General features: G+C 39.4%; 2 protein-coding genes and 1 pseudogene across 3 annotated transcripts in view; all 3 read right to left on the reverse strand.

Annotated features, from left to right (window-relative positions):
- Window positions 1-20,945, reverse strand: part of LOC308697131 (NLR family CARD domain-containing protein 3-like) — a 327,315-nt pseudogene that overhangs the window by 289,592 nt on the left and 16,778 nt on the right. The gene's annotated exons all lie outside the window — the stretch shown is intronic.
- The window catches only part of LOC308697190 (uncharacterized protein), a 72,682-nt gene that overhangs the window by 35,649 nt on the left and 16,088 nt on the right, over window positions 1-20,945 (reverse strand). The gene's annotated exons all lie outside the window — the stretch shown is intronic.
- The window catches only part of LOC308697127 (uncharacterized protein), a 377,069-nt gene that overhangs the window by 11,793 nt on the left and 344,331 nt on the right, over window positions 1-20,945 (reverse strand). The window contains exons 15-16 of the mRNA XM_081376240.1: window positions 519-692; window positions 21-194 (exon numbers count right to left, since the gene is read on the reverse strand). Coding sequence (XP_081232366.1) covers window positions 21-194; window positions 519-692 — 348 coding nt within the window. The remainder of the gene's footprint in view (window positions 1-20; window positions 195-518; window positions 693-20,945) is intronic.

Below are 20,945 nucleotides of genomic sequence, written 5' to 3' on the forward strand. Positions count from 1 at the left end.
GAGACTTTTATAAATCTTACCTCAGTTTCTCCAGTTTACAGTGAGGATCCTGCAGTAGATCAGAGAGCTGCTCGACTCCAGAATCTCCTACTTTATTCCATGACAGATCCAGTTCTCTCAGGTGTGAGGGGTTTGATCTCAGAGCTGAAGTCAGAGCAGCACAACCTTCATCTGTAACACCACAATTACTTAACCTGTAGAGAACAATGACACTCTTCAGTCTCTCAGTTCAGGAAACACTGATATAAATGATATGATATATATGAATTTCTCCTTTTTCCTAAACAGATTTGTGTATGAAAGCAGTTGTCACCTCTTCACATCATCCAATCTTATAACTATCAAAAACATTTAAAAGTAAAATGACCTCAGAAGCTTTGGAAAGAATCCACTGAAGATTAAACATCCTTTTCAGTTACTTGATGGTAAACCTTTTTTGTATACATTATTGTTGTATATCATTCATTATTCCCCACAGGAGAGAAACAGACGACGTTGAGACTTTTATAAAATCTTACCTCAGTTTCTCCAGTTTACAGTGAGGATCCTGCAGTAGATCAGAAAGCTGCTTGACTCCTGAATCTCCTACTTTATTCTCTGTCAGACTCAGTTCTCTCAGGTGTGAGGGGTTTGATCTCAGAGCTGAAGTCAGAGCAGCACAACCTTCATCTGTAACACCACAATCCCTCAACCTGTAGAGAACAATGACACTCTTCAGTCTCTCAGTTCAGGAAACACTGATATAAATGATAAGGTATATATGAATTTCTCCTTTCTCCTCAACAGATTTGTGTATGAAAGCAGTTGTCACCTCTTCACATCAAATCATGCTTATAACTATTGTTGAAAATATGCAATTGTCCTGTTGCAAGTATGCCTTTTTGTAAACTAGTTAACCTGTAAATAATAAAACTATATTTAATTGAAACTAAGAAGCTTGCCAGCCAAAAGTCTTTGATTTCTAAAAAACTGAACAGACCATGAAGAAGTCTTCTGACTTATAGATTGTGATTATGAAAATTCAGATGCTTGTGATTTAGAACAAATTTGACGTACTTTACCTAACCTGAGAATAATCAACATAAGGATAAAAGTGTCTAGAAATACGCACCATAAAACACTATCAAAACCTATCAAAAGTAAAATGACCTCAGAAGCTTTGGATAGAATCTGATGAAGATTAAACATCCCTTTCAGTGATTTGATGGTAAACTTTATTCCCACAGGTTGAGAATGTACTTGTGTTGGGCAGGGCGAAGCGGCGCTTATTGAGCGGGTTCAGAATAAACTAGTCAAACAGAGGTTTATGAACTCTATTTATTACAGACAATACTCAATATCCTTAACAAATAATTTAGAAATAATGTAGAAATTCATATTATGCATAAATTCATAAAATTGTACTACAAGCTTGAACAAATATTTCCATAATGAAAACTATTTACAAAGTTGACAGTTTCTGTCTAAGCAATTAATTTTTTGAAAACAACTTTCTAAGGCCTGCCTGTACGGATCGGCTTCAGGGGCAGGAGCGTTTACCAATGCTTAAGCGTGCAGCAAGGTGCTCTCCTTGAAGTTTATTTCACATGTCAGTTTTGATCTGAAATAGAAACAAACTTACTTACTTAAACTTTTATTTCCGACCCAGAGGAATCCATAATACAAGACAATACACATACATAGTAATACACACACACACACACACACACAAAAAAAAAAAAATATAATAAAAATAAAACAAAAACAGTGTCCACAGTGTTCAGTGTCTAACATACAGACATGTACGCCAGTGGTTCCACAGTCTGGACAAAAATCTTACAGAACTTCATTCAGGGTTAACCAACACAGTGATTAGGTGATTTTTTGACTCAGACAGCCAACCCATAAATCTATACATCAAGTTACGTAAAACTGCAGCACAGGTAGGTACCCCAACACTAACAAACATATGGCTTGCACTGGAGTCTCTTGGAGCTCTTAGCAGCAGCCTCATGCTGTCATTATAAGCCACTTTGAGCTTTCTAATGCTGCCTTGCTTGTAATGACACCACAGATAGGCAGTGTACAATGGTGTACAGCACGTTCTAAAGAGTGAGATCTTCACAGGGACAGAGCACATACTAAACTTACGACACAACATGTTCGCTTGCGCATACAGCTTACGACGCTGCCTATAAATATCCTTGTCATCGGACAGGTCATTTGCAATAATATGGCCCAAATATGTAATATCTGTGCATACATCAAGTATAGTACCAGATAGATAGAAGTCAGGAAAGTGTGACTGTCTATCTTCTCTACTTCTTATAGTCATAATCTTACTCTTTTTTTGGATTATACTTTATATCACAATCGGCACCATACTGTGTGCATAGTCTCAGAAGCTGTTGTATACCAGCACTATATGGGCTTAAAATGACCAAGTCATCAGCGTACATAAGGTGATTAATTAGTGAGTCACCAACCCTACACCCTGTACCACAAGCATTAAAAATCACAGACAAATCATTCATATACACATTAAAAAGTAAAGGAGACAAAATTCCACCCTGGCGCACCCCATTGGTCCCTTGAAAGGGAGCCAATGTTACACTCCCCCATTTAACTCTCATTGTCTGATGAGAATAGACCAAGATTCTAATCAAGAAACCAGGGACTCCACTTTTAATCAATTTTAAAAAATTTTTTTGATGATTAACACGGTCAAATGCTTTAGAAGCATCAATGAAGCACAAGAACATTGTGGAATTTTGTTTATTATATTTATCTAAAATTTCCTTTAGTGCAAAAATACATAAATCAGTACCATGCTTTCGTTTAAAACCAAATTGATTATCAGTAGACAGGACATACCTCTTAAGTCTACACAATATAACTGTCTCCAGCACTTTGGACATAACACTGGCCAGAGCTATTGGCCTATAATTATCTGAGCTATTCAGCTTCCCCACTTTATCTTTGATAACAGGTACCAGCTCAACATACAGCATAGAATCAGGTAACTCTCCATGAACAAAAAACCCTGTGTAGCACATAGCCACCAGAGGACACAGTTTATTACTGGCAAGTTTAAGATGTTCAGCTGTAATATGATCCAGACCACATGCCTTATTATCTCTTAGCTTCAATATTGCTTCATGGATTTCAGAAGAAGTGATAACAACATCATCATTATACTCCACATTATCCACCACAAACCGATTACTTTTTACACAGTTTAGTAGTTCACAATAATGTTTCCGCCATAACTGTGAAATTTCATCAGGGCCACTCACACCATCTATATTAGACGGAAGAGATGTTTTACAATTATTAATATTTTTAATTTTTAATTTTTAATTTTGCAGCTTCCATGCCAGTGAATCAGACCTCATAATCTTTTCATTTCTTTTAATATAGCAAAGTGCACATTTAAATCTGGCATTAGTGCTTTTTTTTGTTTCAAACAAGGGCCCATGCCTACTTTTGCCAGACTTAGCCCATTTTTTAAAAGCATTTCGGGCCTCTAAATGAAGCTCTTCTACATGATCCTTCCACCCTGGCATTTCTCCTAAGTTTATATAGAGGCCTACTCGAGATTCTGAGAGACTCCACAATAGCTTCATACAGGGAACATAAATCCTTACAGTGCTGTACATTCTTACAGTTCATATCCCGACACAATAAGGCATCTTTTGGGACCTCAATATTGCCCAGCAAAGCATCTGAATGATCAACATATCTATTAAGATCTTTCTTAGAAATTTTTGACCAATTTATTTTCTCTACATCAAATGCATTGTCCACAGGCAACAACACCGGTGTATTGCCCATGTTCACCACCATGAGAAAGGGTCTATGATCCGTAGTAGCCAGGTCATAATCAATCTTCATTATCTCCATGGAGTCATGGGCATCCACTGTACAAAGGCAGTGATCTAGCCAGGAAGTAGAGTGCCAGGCCTCGCTGATACAAGTATAACTATCATTTGGCAATAGTACCTTACTAGATAAAATTAATCCACTATCTGTACAAAACTGCATTAAATGATTACCAAATGAAGAGTTTGCATCAGTTATGTCAGCATTCATGTCACCTAAAACATATATGCAGGTGGAAGAGTTATCCTGAATAAAAGACATGATAAATGCCAATCTACTGAGATACTCATCCTCATTATATATGCACTCATATGGCGTAAAAACATTCAAAATTATTATCTTCTTGTCATTACAACACAGCTCAATACCAATAGACCAGTCAACTCCCAGTCTTATAACATTAACCAACTGATCATATTTTTTATTTCACAACGTAGCAACCCCCCCAGGAATTCTCCCCCGGACAATTTTAGCACTTAAGTCAGTTGTTGATTCACCCGCTACATGAAAGTTTCTATGCAAGGAATTTAAGCCTTCCAGTTCTTGTTTGGCAAGGAACGTCTCCTGGACACACAAAATGTCATGTTTAATCAAAGCGTTCCAATCTTCTGTTTATTCAGCTACAGCGATAGGGATTTCCTGGAATGATGCGCATTATTGTACTTCTGCAGCGGGGCATATTTAACGTGTTTGCGTGAGAGCGCCCTCTGGCATTCATATGGGGCAGTATTTACTACCAGTCAGCCGCACTCCACTGACAAGCTGCGCATAAGATAATCGCAAATCGTGTGCGGTTTTGTTGCGATTAATCGTTCAGCCCTAGTCTGCATCCAGCGTGGGAGAAAACCTGGTGGCAAACACATTCACCAACTTTGTTTTCACCACTCCAATGTTGCTCTCAGTACCGGTTCCAGTTATTCCCACATTCCTCTGCCCACGTTTAAGGTGACTTTGCTTGTTGTGGGATTTCCATGGCACAGTTACTTTAAGGGACCCCGGCTTTTTGCGACCTTCTTTCACAACAACGCTCCACTGTGAGGAATGTATTTGTGTTTGTGGCGATGTTACTGCTACATCCAGGAGCTCCTGTTGTTGAGCGGACCCCTCCAGTCCCTTCACCCCCCCACATGAGCTACTGGCGATCTCGGTATCCAGACCCAGGTGACAAGACTTCCCAGCGGGAGACGTTGTTAACTCCTCCTGTCGATCAGGGCCTGCTAGCCCCGACACCCATTCTCGTGCGGTGCCATCAGCCCCTATATCGTAACTCGATGTGCAGTGCGTTTCCACCGCTGTCACTCGGCGATCCATGGTCGCAACAATTGTCCCCAAGTTTTCACCCACTTCTGCCTGTATTTGCAATGCCCTCCTCAGGCCAGAAACTTCTTGGTTCAGCTGCTCCATTTGGCCAAGCAACGCCGAGGCATCCATATGGCCAAATCCTATAGGTGGCAGTTCATCCAAATAATGTGAAACAAACTGCAGAATATTCTCACCACACTCATTTAGAACCTTCAAACAGGCCTTGATATTATTCACGTCCTTCTGTGGGCCTTTGTGTCCGATACAGCGCAGCGTGGTATCTGGGCATACATCAAACAAAAGCCGCTTGGACTCCTCTATCCACTCAGATGAAAAGTTATTAGTTGCTAACAAAACAATCTCATCATGGCTTAACCCTCTGGGGACCAAAAACGCGCCGGCGCGTTTTGCTCGTTTTTTTTTTTAGCAATGAAAAATAAACACAAAATGCTCTGTTAATTTTGATCTTTAGTTTTCGTGTTATACATCAATCGATCCTGTTCAGTTTCTATTTTTTTTCTGTATACTCAAAATAAAAATAAAGTGTTTTGCTTTTTGACAAATAAAGAAACTTTAACATGATGCGATTTCTGCCTTCTCTCTATCCGTAAACTCCCATTTGAAACGCGTTCGAAAATGATCTATAACTCCGCGAAAATTCAGTCAAACAGGCAAACAGACCCACGGGCATAAAGCTTGAGATCGCATCTGTTAAATGAAGTCATTTATATAAAAAACAAATATTATCAGCTTCTGTAATCTGTATAAAAAGAGAGCGACTCCAGTCGACCTCATTACGAGCTAATTCACAGTAATGTGACACGCCCACGGAGAGCGCGTGCTATTCAAACGCAAATTCTGAGAACTATTGAAGATCTGTGAAACGCCCACATCAGCTGTAAACAAAGCGCGTCGCGATCGAGTGAGGCATAATATAGCCTACCTTATGGAGAAAAGATTCCTCAGAACAGTGCTGATATGAGGAACAATATATCCTGATATGAGGAGCAGATCCCGCTGAGGAGTGAGGTAGGCTGTTTTCTTTTCTCACGTGTGGAATAACGTTATGGAATAACGTTAGTGTAGGCCTATGCAAACCGCAAAAAGATGAATCGCATTTCTATAATATGACTCGCCTTTCTGTGAGATGAATGAAGGGGACATATTTGTAAAGACTGTTTAGCCTAAATATAAATCGCGCGTCTGTGTGTGAAAGAATAAATATATATATATATATATTTGTCAAAAATAAAGTCATAGACTAAGATGTTAGATGTTCCAATGCGGCTATATTCAAACTAATGAATACATATGATAAAATGTAGGCCTATAATCTTTTTTCTTTTTCTTTTTTACAAAGAAAGAGTACACTTGAAATATTGTTGAAATTGTAATTATTGTTGTAATTGTAACATTTTTAATAAAATAGCAAAACATATTTACAAGAGAGATGTAAGCAAAATCTTAAATGGTCAATATAAGTCTTCTTCTAAATACATCCTTTGTCCTTGTATTGTGGCTCAGTCAGTGTCACACCTGAAAGGATGGCTCATTAGGCAGAGTCATTATGCAGAGTGGGTGTGAACTACTCCTCCCCCTCGCATATTGGCTTTCCAAGCAAAACCTGTTTTACACCATTTAAATCAATGTATTTTTTTTTGTGAACGATAAAGTAAGACTATTTTCATATAATTTTGAAGCTAGAACTCAAAGGGACCACATCCATTGGTCAAAAGTCTTGTGGACACATATTTAATATGTGTTTTGTGGTCTTAATTCAGCAACTTTCATTTTTATTTTTTCCAATAACCACGCATAAACATTATTCTCTTAAAAATACAAACATCTACATACAAGTTGCTTGCATATTATGGTAGCCCTGTTTGTGCTATATAGAGTGAATTTACACCTTTGTCATTAACATGTTTATAAATAACTGAAAAAAGCACAAATGTCAAGGCATGTCAGAACTTCTCAAGGGCCCCAAAAACACCTTGGTCCCCAGAGGGTTAATGTCTTCATTTTAACCACGATAAAGTTTAACAGTTCATCTTCCACTATCACCTTCCCATTGTCCGTTTTGTAAATTGCAGGTTTTGTACGGGGGCAAGCCGCGCCTCCACCAGCGGCTCTCACCAATGCTGCCGCCATATTTCAGCCCTTACATAACCATTTTGGAAGATAGCACAAGAGAAGATTAACTGACCATTTTCAAATTGTGCTTTCTTGCATTATGGTTTAAAATCTCTTGCCCTGTTCATTGCTGAGAAGTCTCGCTCACAATTTAATATTGTTAAGGCCATTTCACGATTTCAGTCTATATATTGTTTCGTTTATGTTGTTTAAATGGATATCATATAGACCAGTGGTTCTCAAACTTTTTAGAGTGGCATGCCTAAGGCTTTTATAATCCTTTTGCGTACATCTCTGCAGTCACACCTTTTTCAGTAAGGGACAATATTTTTTTAGGGCTGGGAGAAAAAAATCGATTCACCAAACGATTTCACCTTTAAACGATTTTATAATAGATTTTATTTTTATTACAGAATCAATATTAATTCAAATTAAATTGCTTTATATTTGCCCTTGCTTGTAGATGAGGTTGACTGAAGTTAGCCACTTTTGTTTCGACAGAGGATGAAATGTGTCGTTATCTTTGAGTGTTGAGTGACGTAATATAAGTGGACGCACGAGAGCGTATTGAGACTGAAAGCATTGAAAAGTCCTCGCAAGACGCGTAGCGCTACTCATATGCTGAGAGAGATAAGACATTGTTTCGCCACAAGATGGTGACAAGTGACTGTTAAAAAATGTATTTGTTACTGAATCATTTATTATTATAACACCACGAACAGAGTGTAACACATAACATATAAGACATGACAAGGTGATAGACAGACAACAGAGGGACAAGACAGTTGACAAACACAAAAACGTATTATTATTGATTAAGTAGAATGATCTTAAGCAAATTTTATTTGTTAATCTAAGATTTATATTAGTTGGTCATGGCTAGGGTGTTTGAGGGGGAAAAGGGTTTGGAAACATGTTATGCATAAGTGTATGCCTATGTGTATGTATGAAGTGATGGCTGCAAAAACAAAAGTTGGTAATGTACACGGCTTGTAGTTATGTTTGTGTGGTATTAAGAAATGTCAAAAATGGTGACCAGGTGTCTTCAAAGGCTGATGTTTGCTTCCTTCTGTATGCATTGTGTTTTTCCATTGAAATGTATTCTGAGATTAAATTTGTCCAGTGTTTGATGTGGCAAGATTTTTTTGATTTCCAGTTTTGGAGAACTACTTTCTTAGCGACAGCTAGAGAGATGAGCAACGGATTCCTGTATTTTTGCGGGATATGGATTTCGGAAGAGTCGCCTATGAGACAAAGTGTTGGTGATGATGGGATTCTGTGGCTCAGGATAGTGGACAGTGTCTCAGTGACTGTAATCCAAAAAGAGTGAACTGGTTGGCAGTGCCACATGGCGTGCATATAGTCATCTGTGCTACCTAAAGTGCATTGTGAACAGATTTCGGTGTTGTGTAGGCCCATTTTGAACATTTTACTTTGGGTGATGTGAGTTCTATGAATGACTTTATATTGTATAAGCTGCAGGTTTGTGTTATCAGTCATGGAAAATGTATTCCTACAGATTTGTTCCCAGTACTCAGGGTTGGAAGAGACGGCCAGGTCGGTTTCCCACTTGGCTGTTGGGAGTGTTATTGTTGTGTTTTGGTTGGAGATTAATGTATATAGTTGGGAGGTTAATTTTTTGAAGTTATTAATTTTCAAAATTTCTTCTATAAGCTGGGAAGGTTGTAATGTATTGTTGGTTAGTGTGGTTTTATCTTTAATTTGAAGTCTAAGTTGTTGATATTGAAGGAATTGTTCTCTCCCAACCCCATATTTCTGTGTGAGTGTATTAAATGACATGAAATGTTGGTTCTCAAATAAGTGGTGAAGATGTGTGATTCCTTTTTGTGCCCATGTGGGGAAATAAAGAGGTTTGTTCTGTATCATGAATTCTGGGTTGTGCCAGAGTGGGGTGTACCTGTTTAATTCTAGTGATGATTTTGTGATTTGGTTCGTTTTCCACCAGGCTGTCAGAGTTGAATGGATGGTAATGTGTTGGCAGAGTTTGGATTTTTTGATTGATTGTGAAAGGAAGGGGAGATCTGCAACTGAGATATTTGTGCATTTGTTTTGTTCCAGTTCTAGCCAAGGGTAATTATGCTTGTGTATATTGATCCATTTAGCTAGGTACTGTAATTGATTAGCCAGGAAGTAGTGATGAAAGTTTGGTGCCTCAAGCCCCCCATGTGATTTTTTATTTTGTAGTGTTGAGAGTGATATCCTGGGTTTTTTGTTTTTCCAATAAAATTGTGTTGTTAATGAATTAAGAGTTTTCAACCATTTATCTGTAGGAGTGATATAGGGATCATAGAAAAAAGGTAATTTATTTGGGGTAGGGTTTTCATTTTGACAGCAGCTATTCTTCCGATGAGTGTGAGTGGGTGTTTAGACCAGCGTTTATATTCATCTTCAATTTTCTTTAGGAGTGGAGTATAGTTGAGGGTGAAAAGCTCTGACAGCCTGGGGGAAATCTGAATCCCTAGGTACTTGATGTTGCCTGTGTGAAGGTGGAGGGATGTGTCCTGAGCTCCAGAATCCCATGCATCATCTGAAAGTGGTAGTAAGATTGACTTGTTCCAGTTGATAGTGTAATGTGAGACAAGGGAGAATCTGCTGATAATGTTGAACGTTTCTTGAAGTGATACTCGTGGGTTCTGTACATAAAGTAGAAGATCATCTGCATATAAACTGATTTTGTGTTGTGCGTTGTCTACCTGAATTCCTTTGATTATGGTGTTTTGTCTTATTGCTGCTGCGAGTGGTTCAATGAAAATTGCGAAGAGGGAAGGCGAGAGTGGGCATCCCTGTCTGGTGCCCTGATGCAGTGTGAAACTCTGTGAAGTGATTCCGTTAGTGGTGATGGTGGCCCTGGGTGATGTGTACAGTATTTTAATCCAGTGGATGAACGACTCTCCAAAACCGAACTTGTGAAGTGTGTTGAATAAAAAAGACCAGTTTACCTTATCAAAAGCTTTTTCTGCATCAAGTGAAATGATAATGGTTTTCTGTTGTCTTTCTTGTGATATATTAAATAGATTGAAAAGTCTGCGGACATTGTCTGTGGCGTGTCTATTTTTTATGAAGCCTGTCTGATCTGGATGAATGAGTGTGGGGGTGACTGTTTCTATTCTAGTTTCTAGTGCTTTGGTAATAATTTTCAAGTCAGTATTCAATAGTGAGAGAGGTCGGTAACTAGAAGGGTGAGATGGATCTTTGTTGGGTTTTAGCAGTAATGTCATGGCTGCTGTATTCATGTGTGTGGGTATGGTAGATGACGTTTTAATTTCTATAATTACTCTGTTAAATAGTGGTGATAATATGTCCCAGAAGTGTCTGTAAAATTCAGCTGGTAATCCATCTGGCCCGGGAGATTTATTGCTAGGAATGTTATTGAGTGCTTTAGTAAGTTCATTAAGGCTAAGGGGTGTGTCTAAGATGTTGGTTTGTTCTGCAGTTAATTTTGTCAATGTCAGACTGTTCAAGAAGGTGTCGATTTCTGATTGAGTAGGTTGGTGAGTGGGGGAATAGAGGTTGCTGTAGAAATTCCGAAATACGTTATTTATATCCTGTGGGTTTTGATTAATATTTCCTGCAGCGTCTAGGATAGCTGGGATAAATGATTTCTCTTTTTTGCATTGGAGTAGATTTGCTAAATATTTACTGTTTGCTTCAGTGCCGGCCCGAGCCTTTTGGGGGCCCTAAGCAGAATTTGATTTGGGGGCCCCCTCCCACCACGCGAGTCATCGTGCTTGAAGATTATTGACACAATGTCACTCTGTTACATTATAAATTAATACAATGAGGTTATGTATTAATACAAAATAAATAGCCTACTTAATAAAAAATAGATACTTAAATAAAAATGTTTTAACTTTTTCTTTACTCTTTTACTAACTCTTTGAAACTTGAATTAAAACTTGAAAAAACATATAAAAATGTATTTGCAAAATATCCTCCAACGTTTTGCAACCCTTTGCAGTTTGAATGATGTCTTATATGAACATGACGGAGTATGTGTTTATGTTTCCACTGTTCGATCGCGCCCGCGCCTCACACACACACACACGCACACACACACACACGCGCGCGCGCGCACAACATATTCCAGCACTGCAATCTTGACATCGCAGCCTGTTCGTATAGCCGTGATAAAATATAATAATAAAATAGTCAAACTAACATATAAAAATGACACTGCTCTTTTTAAATAGTCAGTAGTAGCCTACAATTCGTACCATTCAGCGCTGCGTAGCCTAAGCACCGCTCCACTGTGATGTTTCCAAGCACATTTTTGCGCATGTGAAGAGAATGATTTTTTCCCTCGATATTGGATTTCAAGCACATTTTTGCGCTTGTGAAGAGGATGATTTTTTCCCTCGATATTGGAACGTGGGTGAAGTACAAAGAAGCCTATAATAAAGAATAGTTTACCATCCAAATCCATCGCGAATGATGAAACATTTGGATTCTAATGAGAGAGATCCGCTTTCACTTTCGCTTTAAATGATTTCGTTTTGGCTTGTTTATAGTTATTTTTTTTATTCTTGTTCTGTTCTGAATATCATTAAATTTAAAGGATAAATCATTGATCAAATCAAATTTGTGTGAAATGGCCTAACATTACCGTGACTTTGCGCACGAATTTTCTATGCACGCGAGGTTATGCGCATATGACTCAAACACTGGCAGACACAGCAGCAGTTGTAGGCAGGTATATTGATCATGAAATCAGAATTTTCTTGTCTTGAATTATTAATCCATTCATTAATTTAAGTCACTTGTTTAATTTAATTAATATGTAAAAAAAAAAAAAAAACTCGCTTGGGGGCCCCCTGGTGGCGAGGGGGCCCCAAGCAGCCGCTTAGTTCGCTTATGCCTCAGGCCGGCCCTGGTTTGCTTTATTACTATATTGAAGACCATTAAGTTTCAGTTGCTGAATTTGAAATTGTGTTTTTTTTTGTATGATGTCATCAATTTGAGTTTTAAGTTCCTTTAATTCTTTCTGATTTGGTTCACTGGGGTGGTTAGATATTTCATTTGTGAGGAATTAGATTTATTTATTTTTTTTTTTTTTTGTAGAATCGCAATTCTGAAAAATATCGCAATACATATCGTATCGGCACCCAAGTATCGTGATAATATCGACTCGGGAGATAGGTGTATCGTCCCAGCCCTAATATTTTACCAGCGCAATTTCTACTTTTACAGATATCTTTAGAAAATAAATAATTCTTTAATGAAATAAAAAAATTCAATAGAGAAATATGCAATGATGGTAACAACAAATCACGCTTTACTGCCGTTCTCGACCATGTACCTTTGTAAAAGTGGGGATTTAGCACTTACTAGCATGAAGAACAAATATAGACACAGACTGTGCATAGAGATCTATTTAAGATTCAAACTCTCTTTGATCAAAAACCCTGTGTGAGTTCCTGTTTAATGTTAATCACATTATAGGAATATCCACACGAATGCAAATGTGACATTTATTTTATACAACAGTTCAACAAACGAAAGGTGTTAATATTAAGTGGTGTTCATTTTAAATAGTTTTGTCAGTATTTTTTTCAACAAAATAATAGCTTCAACAAAAGCCACAGCAGAACAGCAGAATTCATTCATAAATACAGCTATTTGCTTCGTTACTGAATGAATAAATAACTCGATGACTCACTCATAAAGAGTGACTTACTGCCACCTACTGGCAGTTTTAATTTAATATTTAAAAGCATCACTTCGTTTTAACCATCATTGCATATTTCTCTTTTTATTTTTATTTAACTTATAAAGGTATTTGTAAAAGTAAAAAAATGCACTGGAAAAATTGATTCAAGGGGGCAAATATTGTCTCTTACTGAAAAAGTTGTGACTGTTGAGAAGGGGGTAGCCTACGTAGAAGGATGTTAAAAGCAAAACACATACCAAGGGCAGAAAGTAATATACAGAGGTCACTTGCAAAGTTAGTTTAAAGATACAAACAAAGATCTATAGTGACACGACAATTGAACGTTCGCAAAGACCCGCCCCCTTTAGTTACTGTTGCTATGTCCAACAAGCCACGCCTCTCTCTCACACACACCACATCATGATCTCACGCAGAGCGGAGAAAACACATGGCGGAGCAGAGAGTCCACCGTCAACACACTGACAACACACTGACAGACAGGACAGACCAGGCTACTTTTGATTTAAACACAAAGTCTCACTCTTCAAATTTGGTCATTTTTTAAAGAAATCTAAACGATAAATACCGTTCTGTGGCTCTTTAATGTGTCTGACAGATCGCTCTAGCCTCAGTTAAAGCTGCTCGTGAACCGATCGTGAGCCGGCGCCACCTTTTGAACGTTTATTCCGATGTAAATTCAGGACTTTGCGTTCCTATTCTTTGTTATTTGTTCATCGGAGCGTCGTCTCTTTGGTCGTGTGTCGGCCATATCAAAATTCTCAAGAATATACAATTTTAACATTAGTTGTTGTTCATCTCTCCTCTAGCTAACTTCCCTCTTCATGCTTCTCTCTCCTCCACCCCCCACACCCCCCTTCATGTGCACGCGCACTAACCCCCCCACCCCCACATCATTCTTGTCCGTGATTGGCTGGAACACTGTTTGTTATGTTTGGTGGCCAAGGCTGGGTCAGTTTGTGGAGCCTGGGCTGTCTACAGAGACTGCGTTTCTACAGTGTGTTCAGGGGACCGAGCGGATAGTGAGGAGATGTTTGCTGGATGTGACAAAAAATGGTTTTGGCCTAAAAAACGTGTGACATCGCTTAGAGCACCTTTAATTTATAGCATCAAATAAACATGAATGAACGTAAGAAGAAATGTTGTTTTAACCGCGGAAAGACGTCAGTACACACCGTTTTTCAAGATCAAATCCTCCAACGTTAATCTTCTAACTCTCCTGACCGCTTTGTCGGACAAAAATGGCGGATGGCGGATTATGATTGGTCAGATAGCCTGTCAATCAAACTCCCTGCGAAGGGTCAATTCCCCACGGAAGAGAAAATGACTGAAATTTCACTACATCTTTTTATGAGTAAAAACGTATCTTTATTTGGTGTTTATTTTTCATGGACTCTCAGGACTCATAACTTGCCTGAATTAGGTCCTGAATTGAACAGCGTTCAGCATGCAGTTGATGATGTCCAGTTTGCCGCTTTGTTCACGGTCATTTCACGATCAGTTCACGCTCGACGCTGCATGCATATCTCTCTCTCTCTCTCTCTCTCTCTCTCTCTCTCTCTCTCTCTCTCTCTCTCTCTCTCTCTCTCTCTCTCTCTCTCTCTCTCTCTCTCTCTCTCTCTCTCTCTCTCTCTCTCTCTCTCTCTCTCTCTCTCTCTCTCTCTCTACGCATGCGTGGGCGTTTGATTTGATTTGAATATTTTATTTCGAACTAAAGAAAAGAAAAACAGAAATATATATATACATAATAAAAGAGAAAAAAAGACAAAATAATTTACATTACAGCTCGAAAAGGAGTGGGAAGAAGACAAGCTTATTGACTCCCACCCCTGTTCATAAACCCAAATAACAATAGACAACAACACTGCATATTTCTTACCATTTTACAAAACAACTATCAACCGAGTTGGTTACATATTAACAAATGCGACACTGCAATATACCAGGTCAACATTTACAGTATCTCACACGCTACCACCAGTGTATTATTTCTGTCTCCCATACAGAATTCATTACCATGTTGGCATTACCGTTATTCATCATCACCATTACAACCCATATAGCATTACTCTGTATCAAAGTGTTTGAATGATACATAAAATACTCCTTTTATTCATGAAAGGTACAGTAATCTCAGACCGATTGATGCTCATGATAACAAGAATAGTCTTAATGATATGTGTTAAAAGGGATTCGGGGCTTTTCCTTCTTTTCTGTGACTGGACCTGGCGTTTGTTGAGCGAGTGTGAGGTGCGTGTGGTGAGTGTGTGTGGAAAATTCCTTTCTCTTTCAATTATTTATTTATTTATTTATTTTTTCGTTTTTTTTTATATCTGTGGTGTATCGGTTGGTGAAGTAAGGCTCCTTTGGAGGGAGGGTTCGGCCGTTAGCAACCAGTGTATCACTGGGAAGCATGGCAGCCCAAAACTCAAACACCTGTTTAGATTCTCTCATGCGGCGTCACGGAGTGAAAGTGGTGTCCGCGGTGAATGTGGAGGAGTGCATTTTGGCCGTTAGAAATGTTGTTGGTCATGAGTGTATTTTAGCGGCATCTAGGATGAATAATGCAATGGTTTTGTTTTTAAATTCTGTTGAGAAAGCAAACGAAGTAGTGGAAAGAGGTGTAGTTATTAGTGGTTTGTTCACCCCAGTGCTTCCCCTTTCTACCCCCGCCAAGAAAGTCACTTTGTCTAACGTTCCGCCGTTCATAAAAGACGAAATGCTGACAAAAGAACTGTCACGGTTTGGAAAGATAGTCAGTCCTGTGAAAAAGATCGTTCTAGGTAGCAAATCAGATTTTATCAAACACGTGGTATCTTTCAGGAGATTTACTTATATGATCCTGAAAGATAATCGAACTGAACTCAACCTGAATTTGAAACTCAGAGTTGATGACTTTGATTATACTGTTTTTGTAAGTACTGATGTGATGAAGTGTTTTGGCTGTGGGAAAACTGGGCATTTAGTGCGTGCTTGTCCAGAGAATAATGGTACAAATACACAAGATGTCTCAGGTTAACTGGTGATCCAACTCAAACTGAACCCAGGCCATCCACTAGCGGCCAAACTGAAACAATTCCTCATTTACAGATTGAGGTGAATCAGGCCATAGATGGGAATAATGAGGAGAATGATTTAGTTATCCCTGTTGTTGATAAAGGTGAGCCCAAGGCTGATGAGAGCATGGATATTTCACATGTTAATATAGTTTCTGACTCAAAGTTTCCTTCAGAGAGTGTCAGCTTTGGTGATGATTTAATGACGGATCTAGATCAGGCAGTTTTCAAAACCCCTTTGAAGAGGAAAAAGAATGACAAGGTCCCTGAATCAAAACAAGCTAGAAAAACAGAAAATGAAAAAGAGTCTGATGTTGATGTTGGTAATGAGAGTGATGTCTCTGATTCCGGTGCTTCTAGTTGTTCCCAGAGTGAATGGACATGCCTAGAGTATGATACTGATGAAATCAAGAAGTTTTTAAAGTTGTCAAAAAACTTGAGGGGAGTACAGGTTGCTGACTATTTTCCAGACACAAAACGTTTTGAGGAAAATACGAGGGCTTTCATGACTGAGGGATGTTTCACAAATAAAGAAGTCTATAGGTTGAAAAAATTTGTGACAAAACTCCAACAACAATTGAATAATTAATGGCAGTAATTTGGCTTAATTTTTTGGCCCTTCTTGGCTGTTTCTTTCTTTATGGCCTAAGTTTATTTTTTTATAATTTTCAACTGGATGACATTCGCATTGCATCCTTAAATATGAATGAAGCAAGAGAGTGTATAAAACGCACATTAATATATAACATTATGATTCAGAAACAACTTGATGTTTTACTTTTACAAGAAACGCATAGTGATACAACAAATGCTGAAGAATGGGCGAAAGAATTTAAAGGTCTCTTTTTTTTTGTCACAAATCCTCACTTAGTGGTGGTGTTGCTATTTTATTTTCTAATAGTTTTACTCCCTGTTCTATTGAGATGGAAGAGGTTGTGAAGGGTAGATTGTTAAAAATTCGAGCCCAGGTTGAGAACCACATTTTTATTTTTATATGTGCATATGCTCCAACTCTGCCAGCAGAAAGAATGGTGTTTTTACATACTCTTTGTGAAACGTTGGATAAATGTAATGGTGAGGAGCATTTATTTTTAGGTGGAGACTTTAACTGTGTAGAAAGTAATATGGATAGAAATCATGTAGAGCCACATTTGCTTTCTCGTAAGCGACTCATTCAGATGATTAAAGCAAATGATTTATGTGATGTATGGAGGAGTTTAAATGGGAATTTAAAGCAGTACACATGGGTACATGCTCGTGATAACAGGTTGTCATTAGCACGACTGGATAGATTCTATTGTTTTAAACACCATCTTAGTACTTTTAAAAATTGTTTCATAATCCCAGTTGGTTTTTCAGATCATAGTCTTGTTATATGTACAGTAACTTTACACTCTGTTAAGCCGAAAAGTGCTTACTGGCACTTTAACACAAATTTATTAAGTGATGCACATTTTAGAGAAACATTCGCCTTTTTTTGGGAGAATTTTAGGAAGGAAAAAGATCATTTTCAGTCCTTACAAAAGTGGTGGGAGTTTGGTAAAATACAAACCAAACAACTACGTCAACAGTACACTCACAATGTCACAAAATATATAATCAAATCCATAAAAGTATTAGAAGATGAAATTCTTAAATTTCAAGAAGCGGCACAGTCAAGTGGAAATCAAACACATGTTGAATCCCTTTTTTTAAAGAAATCTGTTTTGTCTGATATACAAAAAGTGAAGGCACAGGGGGCGCTAGTTCGATCACGTTTTAAAGATATAGACCAGATGGATGTACCGTCCAAATTTTTCTTTAGTCTAGAAAAAAAGAACGGTCAGAAACACTTTATACATTCTTTATTTTCTGAGACCGGTTCTCTTGAATCAGACCCTATTGAAATTCGGAAAAGAGCAAATGTCTTTTATGAAAAGCTTTATAGTTGTGAGCACAGAGAAGATCGGGTTGTTGAGCAGTGTTTTTATGAAGGGCTACCAAAGGTCTCTGAAGACTCCAATGCAGAACTCAAGAGGGCTATAAGCCTGGGAGAACTGCACAAAGCTCTCCAGAGGATGGAGAATGGCAAGTCTCCTGGGATAGATGGAATCCCAGTTGAGTTCTATAAAGCCTTTTGGCCTGTGATAGGGGAGGACCCGCTGGCAGTTCTCAGTGACAGTCTAGTCGGAGGACTTCTGCCGCTGAGCTGTAGAAGAGCGGTCCTTACTCTTTTGCCAAAAAAAGGTGATGTGAGAGACATAAAAAACTGGCGACCTGTTTCCTTATTGTGCTATGACTATAAATTGCTCTCAAAAGTTTTAGCTACTAGACTAGGAAGGGTTTTGGAGGAGGTAATCCATTCTGGTCAGTCCTACTGTGTACCTGGAAGATAAATTTTTGATAATATACATTTTATAAGAGATTTATTTGATGTTTCAAAAATATTGGGAGTCGACATGGGTTTGATTTCCTTAGATCAGGAGAAGGCGTTCGATCATGTAGAACACGATTACCTGTGGAAAACTTTGCAGGCATTTGGTTTTACTTCTGATTTTATAGGTTATATTAAAATTTTGTACAATGACATTGAGAGTCTACTGAAAGTTAACAGTGGCTTATGTGCTCCTTTTAGAGTGTGTCGTGGAGTAAGACATGGGTGTTCTCTGTCAGGAATACTTTATACTGTGGCAATAGAACCACTTTTAAATAAACTGAGAAGAGTTTTATAAGGGGTATCTTTACAAGCCTGTAACAGCACTTTGTGTTTGTCAGCATACGCTGATGATGTTGTCATTATACTTAATAAACAAAATGACGTGGATTTATTTTTAAAAACATTGAGAGATTTTGAAACTATATCTTCAGCAAGAATTAATTGGGGTAAAAGCGAAGCAGTGTTAGTAGGAAAGTGGGAAAGAGGGGTACCAATACTCCCAAGTGGGTTAAGTTGGAGAAAAGATGGTTTAAGATATTTAGGAGTGTTTTTAGGAGATGAAACGATTGTTCAAAAAAACTGTGAGGGAATAGTTGAAAAAATTAAAGGTCATCTAATGAAATGGAAATGGATTGTAAAGAGTTTATCATATAGAATATGTACTCTGATTATTAATAATTTGGTGGCCTCTTCCCTATGGCATCGACTTGCTTGTATTGATCCACCTGCATTGATACTTGCTAAAATTCAGTCCCTTTTAATAGATTTTTTTGGGGAAAAATGCATTGGATACCCCATAATGTATTATATCTACCAAAAGAGGAAGGAGGACAAGGACTTGTACACTTGCAGAGTAGGACTGCAGCTTTCCGGCTACAGTTTATACAGCGATTTCTCACTGGTCCAGAAAACTTAAGCTGGAGGCCAGTGGCCAGTGCGATTCTAAAGACTGCTGAAGGACTATGTTTGGACAAGTCGTTGTTCTTGATAAATCCTGGAAAAATCAACACATCCAGATTGCCGGAGTTTTATAAGAATCTTTTTAAAGTTTGGGACCTCTTTCAAGTTAAAAGAACTGATTCTACGTCATCTTTGTCTTGGCTGTTGAAAGAACCTCTGTTCCCTTTCGTGGTCACTCCGAGTTACGTCGGATGACGACGATTGGGGTTTCGCTTAGAAGCCTATCACCTTCGAGTATTAGAAAACGAGCCTATGGCAATGAAATGCCATGGGTCTGCGGAATTTGCATAGCGTAACTCCGCCCGCCGCAGGGGGTATATAAGGAAGTACGCGAGCACAATGCAGACATGCTTTCGCTTCGGAGCCGAGAACTTCTCCACTCCTGCAAGCCAAATATTCTGAGTTAGTCTTCTCTTACCTTCGAGACGAGCGAACTCTCCGGTGTTGGTGTGACGGCGATTTCAGCGAGTGCTCACTACCCTGCTGATCTGTTCAGTGATCTGACAGTTAGTGTGTTTTCTCCCTGTTCGCTTCAGCATCCGCGGAGTTTATCCTCTCACAAAAAGAGCTTGCACGCGGCACGTCTTTTTAAAGATGCCTCGCCCGTGCACTTCTGGTTGCGGTCGCGAGATATTCTTCTCTGATGGGCATGAATACTGCTTGGCGTGTTTGGGCGTTGATCACGCTAAAGCAGCGTTCATGGATGACTCATGTTCCCACTGCGGGAACATGACCATCTCCATGCTGCGGTCGAGACTCAATGAGCTCACCAGAGCGAGAGTCCCCCTACCCACACCCCGATCTACTGACTCCGAGAGGGCTAGTACTTCGGCTGGTGGCCGGGGTGACCTGAGGGTGACTGTGTGGGACATACCGCCGACACGTCCGCGGTCCACACACCCCTCTTCAGCGGTGGTACCCGCGAGTGTACAAACTGAGACCGCTGGTCCCTCTTCGGAGCCCCAGCGCGTCTCGTTTGGAGCTCCAGAGGAGGATACTATGTCGATCGCGGCATCACAAGGTGGGCGCGAGTCCTCGGGAAGTGAGGATTCGGCTGCGTTGCCGCCCTCGGGCGTGCCAGCGTTGCCCGAGTCTGATCCCGAGCTGACCGCCATGCTTTCCCGGGCAGCCGCGGCCATTGGTGTTGAGTGGTCCCCGCCACCTGATCCAGTGCGCTCGCGGCTGGACGATTGGTTTTTGGGAGCGGCCGCTGACACCCGTCGCCGCCCAACCCCAATACCATTCTTCCCGGAAGTGCATGAGGAAGTCACGCGGTCCTGGAAGGCTCCCATGTCTTCTCGTGATCGTTCGTCGGCTTTCTCCGCCTTTCCTCCCCTCGATAAAGCTGATGCTTGTGGGTACACTGGGATACCCACGGTTGAACGTTCTGTCGCGATGCAGCTGTGTCCGGCAAGCGCTTCATCACGTGGTGATCCAAAGCACCCTTCCAAGGCCTGTAGATTCTCGTCCACTATGGTGGCGAAGTCTTACAGAGCGGCGGGACAGGCAGCTGCTTCACTGCATGCCATGG

The sequence above is a fragment of the Scardinius erythrophthalmus genome (genome assembly GCF_964197995.2).
Source record: "Scardinius erythrophthalmus genome assembly, chromosome: 10".
NCBI classification, from domain to species: Eukaryota; Metazoa; Chordata; class Actinopteri; order Cypriniformes; family Leuciscidae; genus Scardinius; species Scardinius erythrophthalmus.